General features: G+C 41.3%; 2 protein-coding genes across 2 annotated transcripts in view; one reads left to right on the top strand and one right to left on the bottom strand.

The window, feature by feature from the left end:
- The window catches only part of LOC142101115 (sperm acrosome-associated protein 9-like), a 36173-nt gene extending 32007 nt beyond the window's left edge, over positions 1 to 4166 (bottom strand). The window contains exon 1 of the mRNA XM_075185315.1: positions 4059 to 4166. Coding sequence (XP_075041416.1) covers positions 4059 to 4118 — 60 coding nt within the window. The 5' untranslated portion in view covers positions 4119 to 4166. The remainder of the gene's footprint in view (positions 1 to 4058) is intronic.
- AK8 (adenylate kinase 8) overlaps positions 1 to 8698 on the top strand; it is a 187380-nt gene that overhangs the window by 29791 nt on the left and 148891 nt on the right. The gene's annotated exons all lie outside the window — the stretch shown is intronic.

The raw sequence follows: 8698 nt of genomic DNA, 5'->3' as shown, positions 1-8698 counted from the left end.
CCTTTTATGGTTAGAGGTGACACATCCGCGGATACTCCTGTCAGGAGGGGGGGTGGGGTGTAGCTGTTGTGGGTTCTCTACCCCCTGAGCTGAAAGCACTTGAGGTCCTCCCAACACCCCTGCTGGTTTAGGTAATGGTGTAAATTATTGCAAAAAATTTAATTTTTGTATATGACGCAATTGGTCACGCACATAATTATTGGAGATGTTCAGGCTCGGTTCCCTGAGAACCGAACTTAGCAGATCCAAGTACCGAGCCAAGCCAGCTCTGTACTTTCGCGCTTTTTCAGAATTGAAAACGAGGCAAAACGTCATTGTTATGTCGTCAGATATTGCGAGTTTTGGATTCTATAAGTACCTCCCTCCACGGCGATCCAGCACCATTTCACAGAAGGACACAGAAAAGTGGTAGCACAGTCGCCATGGCGTCTGTGATCCGATCCGCTTTGCAACTGGGTGACGGCTTTCAATCTTGCTTAGGATTGTTGAACAGCCAATTGTTTTAAACTACTAGTAGTCTTCTTGGTCTGCTTCTGTGTTGAAGATCCACCCCCAGCAGCAGCAGTGGGCCTAACATTCAAGGATTCTTCAGAGTAGTCCTGGATAGGGGAGGAGTCATCTTGCATTAGCAGCTTGGATGCAGGAATAACTGATCACTTGTGAAGATATTGATGATGAAGGTGTGTTGGGGGTGTCAATTGCAGGTGCTGGGATCTAGTTGAGAGAAGGGAGGTAGCTGATGCTGGACTGCTTGTTGCTATTTTTTAGCTATTTTTTTATTTTTTAGTTTCTGATTTTCCCAAAAGCTTTCCATGAATTCACTTCAAATGCTGTAACATGGATGAGGTTCCTAGATGGTTAAGGTCCCTACGTCTATTGACTGTGGCTTTACAAACGCTACAAATGGCTAGACAACTGTTGTCAGGATTTGGGTAAAAATAATTCCACACACAAGAGGTGGATTGTTTGGTCTTATGCCCAGGCATGACAATGGCCTCCTTCTTATCACTGGCAAAAACTGCTGCAATATTTGTTTGAAAGTGTATGAAAATAATATTGTGACCTGTGAGGTGGTCAAAATTGACTGCAAATGACTTGAAATTGGTGTTATTGAGGTTAATAATAATGTAGGAACAAAAAAAGAGCAAAATTATGTGATTTTAGCATATTTTAGCAATTTTTCTAAAAAATACAGATCCAAAATGAAAACCAAAACACAAAGCTAATCCTGATCCAAAACCAGGTCACGGGGGTCAGTGAGCATCTCTAATAATTATACCTTTGTACAGTCCTTAGCCAGGCAGGTTGCCACATTGACAAAACAATAATAAAAAGCACTTTAAAACCGGCACTCCTAATCAAATGCAGTTGGTCCTGTAATTCCAGTATAGATGAAATAAAAAAAATCAGTTTTCTTGATGGTGTCCTAGGAATCTTTTAGTCAAAAATGAGATTGTAGTCAATCCTCATTTTTAAGCATTCTGAAGATGAGACAAACTCTAGAACAGGTTGTCATGAACAACTGGCACCAGAAATTAGATTTGCAGAAGTTATACAGCTGAGGTTGTATTTCCTGTCCTGCACTGACCACGCTCCCAAACTTTACATCCTGCACAAATTGCTGCTCAGTCTCTCTCAGACTGTTACTGGTATGAGGATGGAGGTTCTTACCCCATTCACCATTGTGGCCCAGATCCTGCTTTTAGGTAAGTACCTGAAAAACCCCAAACTCCATCAATGTCAGAGGTTTCATAATGGGCACAGGACTTGTGTGTGATGTATTCATGGGACGGTAAATAAGAGCAGATGGACCCATTTCATGCCATAAAACGCAGTTATTTTACTATTGCAGATATCTCAGCCGGGATGGAGATGAAAGTTCTCAATGACTCCATGAACGTCACAGTCAGTCAGTCCATCCTCCTGCAGACATCATACACTTTATCCACCCAGATCTCCAGATATACAGTAAGGTGGAGAATCGGGGATAGTGCCATCGTATTTTACCATGGTCTGAATTACTCCATCGGACCACAAGGATTTCCCACCCAGAGCAGAGGAGACACCAAAGTATATCCGAAGTATGAAGGGCGAGTGGAATTCTACACCCTGAACGCATCCCTGTTACTGTACAATCTCCAGGTGAATGACTCTGGGACTTACACCATTATATTATCCGCTGGTGGGATAATAGTTGAGGGGAACATCAGAGTTGATGTCCAGAGGAACCCGGTGTCTTCTGGTAAGTTGGATTCCCAGTTACAGGTTTATTTTGTAATGTGTTCAGGTGATTGTGTTTATGTGTGCATTACCTGGGCTGGCAACCTGCGGCTCTCCAGGTGCTGTAAAACTACAAGTACCAGCATGCCCTGCCAGCTATCGGCGGGCTATCCACTAGAAGAGCGTGCTGGGACTTGTAGTTTCACAAAATCTGGAGTGCCACAGGTTGGCCAGGCCTGCATCAGACATACATATATATATATATATATATATATATATATATATATATATATATATATATATATATATATATATATATATATATAGATAGATAACTGGAAGGCAACTTAGATGCAAGATTTGATTCACATAACCAAAGCTCCAGCAAAATTGATATATTCTGTTAGAAAGGGGTAAAAAGGAACAGGGGGCAGGTGTAAGTAGCGGAGGATGATGAACACCCGAACCGCTTGTAATTACAAGTTTGCGAATGATTTGCAGACACAATTGAGACTTTAGCAGTTGCTTACACATTGGTCAGAATTTGCAGAGTGTTTTGTAGCAAAGACCAAAAAAAAAAGCTTTTATGTTAGTAACATATAAAATGAAAGTTTTTTTTGTACATGTTGGCAAGTTTGAGTGCGTCTGTTGTCAAGCGGATGTGTTCAGACCTGGACACATATTCAACTATGAAAATGTTACACGCAAGTGTATGTATGTACGCCGAATTCAATCGCAAGTTGTGCTTACATTTGTGTTACGTTCTGAATCAGGCCCTATTGATACAATGAAGTTCATTTGCAAGCCGCGTGGCTTCTATACACAAATAGCCAATCAGGTCGGCTTTCTCAGGTTCTAACCAATCAGAAGTTTCCTTCAGATTTATGAGTATAATAAAGTGGAGAATGACAGCGTGCCACACTTATATGCATGACCTCACTGTATTTCATGCGCACTAAAAAATGCAGAAATTGGCTCTTGAAATTTTGACTCTACATGAGCCCCATTGTGTTCATACATTGGGCGGGACAGTAAATGAAGTAAATCAAATAGTGAAGTTATATAAAGTTTAACAAAATGTTTAGAATCTCGTTTGCAGTTAAAGGAAATAAAGGAGGTTTTTTTTTCCAGAGCATTTTTCGATTCAAATTTTAGCCACGTAAAACTGAAAGAGCACGTTCCGTCATGTCTGTGCTTAGAGATGTATATATGAAGGTTTGCAAAAGTATTGAACCACGCAAAAGTCAACATATTTGTCCGTATTACAAATGACATGCAAATTGGAATATGACAGTATTTTTTTTATTGCGAACCTGTAGGCTCTTAAAATCAATTTTCAAACTCATAATCCATTAGTTGTCTGCAGATTATTTGTAAAAACATAAATGAATAAAAATGATACATGCATAAGTATTCACACCCACGTGCTGTGGAAGCTCCAAGTTTACACAGATGAAAGATATCGTCCTAACAATTGGCTTTCAATTAGACTCTACCAGTGAATCATTATAAAAGGTCAGATTTTATGGATAAAAGAACCCATAATTCAAATAACATTGGTCATACTGTGAATCTGAAGCAAAGTTGTGAAAATGAAGATCAAAGAGTGTTGCAAGAAAATGAAAGATACCATTATAGACATGCACAAGGTGGGGAAGGGCTACAAAATAATATCCAAGTGCTTTGATATCCCAGTGAGCACTATTGGCAGAGCCCCCAATCCCACCCACTGCACAGTAGACGCTCCGCTCTCCCCTTCATCTTAGTACATGATTCGTTACCCGCCCCCCCCCCCCCTGCCCATATCACAGCAAATACTACGCCCCCAATTCACTCACCTTGTGGTTGGCACGATGCGGCGGCTCCCAGTCACTGATGGGAGCGTGCAGTGACGTCATTGTGCGGTGCGCTCCCAGCCAATCCGTGACAGAGCCGCGGCATTGCGGATGGACTATCACTTTGAAGGATCTGCGGAGTTCAGTGACTGAGACTGGAGTGAAGGTGACCAGTCGGCCATATCAAGAGCTCTGCATACAACTGGTCTGTATATTATGATGGTTAGAAAGAAACCATTACTGAAGTAAAACCACAACACAGTATGTCTGAAGCTTGCCAGAAAACACACTGACCCAGCTAAAATGTGGGATAAGGTTTGTTTGGTCAAATGAGACAAAAAAATGACCTTTTTAGCCACAATTCAAAATGCTGTGTGTGGCACAATCCTCCGCAAATAACCATCCCAACAGTGAAGTATGGGGGTGGCAGCATCATGTTGTGAGGATGCTTCTCCTCTGTGGGGACTGGGCATCTTGTTAAAACTGAAGGATGGATGGTGCAAACTACAGAGAGATACTGTAAGACTGCCTGCTTCAGTCTGCTAGAAAACTAAAGCTTTGGAGAAAGTTCACTGTTCAGCAGGACAATGATCCCAAGCACAAGGCCAAAGGAATACTGATGTGGTTCAATAAAAAGGTGAATGTTGTACAATGGCCAGGTCCAGATCTCAATCTAATTGGGAATCTGTGGCACTATTTGTAAACTGCAGTCCACAAGCGTCACCCAACCAACCCGACCGACCTGGAGTAAATCTGCAGGGTAGAATGGGAAAAAATCACTCCCATACAGTGTGCCAAACCTGGTAGAAACTTACCCTAACAGACTTAAGGTGTTATTGCAGTAAAAGGTGATTCTACCACGTACTAGTCTGTAGGGGTTGAATTATTATGCAAGCAGTATTTTTCAGTTTTGAGTTTAGAAAAAAAAAATCTGCAGTCAAATAATAAATTTATGATTTTGAAGTTACTTTAAGAGCCTACTGGTTGACAATAACAATACTGTCTGGAACAATCTAAGTTGAATTTTGTAATCAATAAAACCTTTTAGGGGACTGAATACTTTTGCAAGTTGTTATATATATATATATATATATTTAACACACAGCAGATATATAAACAGCGCTAATAACCTCAACGTAACCACCAGTATAGATAACTGGTGAATGGATTTACCAAAATATACACCATCAGTCCCGATAAAAACACATAGCTCGTTTAAGAGCGGCAGCCTTGGGTCACTTGGGTCCAGATGGTTAATCCGGAGGGATGTGATAACTGCGGATAGATAAACAAGTATGGCGCTCCAATGTGTAGTATTGATAGTAATATGGGAAGATGTAATAAAATGCATCATCTGGTACGCAGTATAAGCTGTTGGTGTTTTTTGGAGGTGTACTCATAAGATTAACCCATTTGGTGCCGGGCTAACATTTGATCCTGGTGGAGGTTTATCACATGTGGTGATATATTACATAAACTCTATTACACTAGATGTGTTTCTCTATTTTTTGACCCACATTATCGCTATTGTTGGAGAGGGGGAGACATTACCTCAGAAGAGGAACTCCGTTTCTACCATACGATCATTGATTTCATCTATATGGTACGCATTTTATTACATCTTCCCATATTACTATCAATACTACACATTGGAGCGCCATACTTGTTTATCTATCCGCAGTTATATACATATATATATATACACATACATATATATATACATACACAAAACCAGAGAAAAATAAGCCTGCGCTCGGTATATCCCATATTGTATGTGGTACCAGCTGCGTGGCAATAAAATGCCCATATATGTATATAAAACAAAAAGAAAGTTGTCAGCGCTTATCCTTCACACTGCATATCTGTATGTGTCTAGCAAAATGAAAACATGAGGCATTCGTTCATATTTTGATCAAAAGACTTAAGCCTGCATCCCAACGTCATTTTGCTAGACACACACAGATATGCAGTTTAAAGGATAAGCGCTGGCAACTTTCTTTTTGTTTTGTATACATATATGGGCATTTTATTGCCACGCAGCTGGTACCATATATAATGTGGGATATACCGAGCGCGGGCTTATTTTTCTCTGGTTTTGTTTCAAAATATTGCCTTATTGTCATAGCAGCTGTCCATCAAGCCTATTTAAGGCACATTTGGGTGTGGCTCACAAGCCAGCCTTTGCTAGATGTAAACCCCTATACCTGGGAGGTGAGTGCATCTGATTTTAACAGTGTTTAAAGCATATTTGTCAGTGTAGGACCTGCATATAATAAGGTACCCTTGACGTTGGGATGCAGGCTTAAGTCTCTTGATCAAAATATGAACTAATACCTCATGTTTTCATTTTGCTAGACACACACAGATATGCAATGTAAAGGATAAGCGCTGACAACTGTCTTTTTGTTATATATGTATATATATATATATATATATATATATATATTACACATTTTTTTACATGCACATTTTTTTACATCATATACAAACACTTCATTATCTACCACATATGGGAATGTGGTATAGTTCATTACACGCAGGCATTATCATTGTAGATGTTGTGGGTTGTGTTTCTTATAACTGTGGCTGGTGGCAGAATTCTTAGTATTTCCTGTTATGCAACAACAACACGACCTACACTGTACATCCTCTATACACTGCTGGACATTTCCATTCTTACTCAGCATGATAATGAACGGTTTTATCTGCTTCATCCTCACGGCCCAGATCCTTGGTTGATTGTTTTTGGGGGGTGGGGTGAGGGGGGTTTAGCTGGGGACCTTCTAATTCTGCATAAAGGTATGTAACACCTGTTGTACTCACCTGATATGTCTGTCCGTGTGTACTCTATAAACAGACCACTCCAGCTGGGCGCCTGACATCACTCGCTATGAAAGTATTCCACAGTGGAATGTGCATCAGAATCGGTGGGGATTCCACGAATTAGGAGAGGGGATGGGAGGATTAGGAGAGGGTAAAAGGGTAATGGGCTAGGAATTGCAGGTGTAAAATAAAGGGGGAGGAGTAGGAGGAACGGACAGAAGAGACTAATGAGCTTTGCTCCACCCCCCCCCCCCCCCCCCCCCTCGCTCTTCGCTCTGCTCGTTCCCAACTCCTTGTTCCTCTGCTGCGCTCCTGTCCTCTCCTCCTATACCCCCCCTCATCACTCTCTCATTTTAGAGACCAAGGAGGGAAGGGGACATACCAGTGCAATTTGTAGAAGGAGAAAGCAGCCCAGTGAGGAAGAGGAGAGCGGAAGACACAGGAAACAGGGAAATACTTGATCAGGAAGGACGACAGCCGAGTAAAGCAGTGACCAAGAAAGAGGTCCTGGTAATGGGAATATGGGAGAGCATGGAATGTTGAACCGTGTAAACTTGTCTGATTCATCGGATTCTAATGCCAGTGATAGCTCAGATTCTGATTCAGAACGGGGAAGAATTATGAGATTATTTAAGAAACCGTTTAAAGGAACGTAGACAGGGATGGGGAATAGAACATCAGACAGAGAGAAAGTAGATGAAAGAACAAGAGGGGTAAGTGATAGGATACGTGTGCAGACACAATAGAGGATAGAAAAGGGTAGGTATGTGGACATATTCGCTGTAACAGAGGAAGCTAAGATAGAGGCTGATAGAGTAAAGGGGTAGCAGCGGGGAGGGCATACAAGTCTTGCTCTAATTGGCTTACTGGGATGTACACGTTTGGGGCGTGTTATTTAGAGACTAGACCAGAAGAGCACACAAAGATTAGGCCAAAGTGGGTGGTGACTGTTCACAGCATTGCTTTAATCATGGCCAGATCGGTTTAGTATTATTTTATTTTATTTTATTATTTTATCTTTTAGTGTTTTTGCTATGTTATAGTACACTGTTGCATGCTTTACAGTGCCTGTGATCTGTTTTATGATTTCCTTCTCTACTCTAATGGCCAGCAGCTCACGCACCTCTTCCTCTAGCCGGTGTGCCATGCTTTCTCCTATCTCTTCTCTGCAGCATTGAAATGACGTCATCCTCCAGTGTCCCCAATCCCCCCAATCAGTTTCTTTATGCGTACCGTTCACACTGCAGGCGACCTGGGACTGACATGGGAATAACCCTGCAAAAGTCCCAGATGTAATTCCGGGATTTTGCACTGAGCCTCGACCCGGTTGTCGAAGCTCGCAATGGAAAAATCCCGGGTTTTATAGGCAGTGTGAATGGGGTATTAGTTATAAGGGAAAGATTTGGAAGGAATACAATGAGGAGTTTAGAAAGAAGGAAGATGGGTGCAGAATTTGAAAGATGTCGAGTCATGAATCCAATGCAGGATGATATATAGGTCAAGGGAGGCCTAGTTCAAGTGGAGGGTACAGACAACGGAGTCCGTCCTATTTTGTTACACCTGAGCAGTGCAGGTAGCCACTCAGGGAAAGGAGCGGGCATTGGGCGAGACAGGACAAGGTGAGAGTAGTTAAAGGAGAGGGGGAAGGAAGTTTATTATACATAGTTTTTCAGTCTCCCACCCACCCATCCCCTTCAGTACATGCAGGTATTTCTTTAAAAATAAATAAAAATAAAATGTAAAATACAAGAATATAATATATTAAGCACTTATATATGTAATCTTTGTAAATGCTTGACAAGTAATGTTGTTGTCATTGT

This window comes from Mixophyes fleayi, chromosome 9 (assembly GCF_038048845.1).
Source record: "Mixophyes fleayi isolate aMixFle1 chromosome 9, aMixFle1.hap1, whole genome shotgun sequence".
In the NCBI taxonomy this organism is placed as follows: domain Eukaryota; kingdom Metazoa; phylum Chordata; class Amphibia; order Anura; family Limnodynastidae; genus Mixophyes; species Mixophyes fleayi.
The sequence above is the reverse complement of the archived record's forward strand: the minus strand, read 5'-3'. Positions and strand labels throughout refer to the sequence as shown.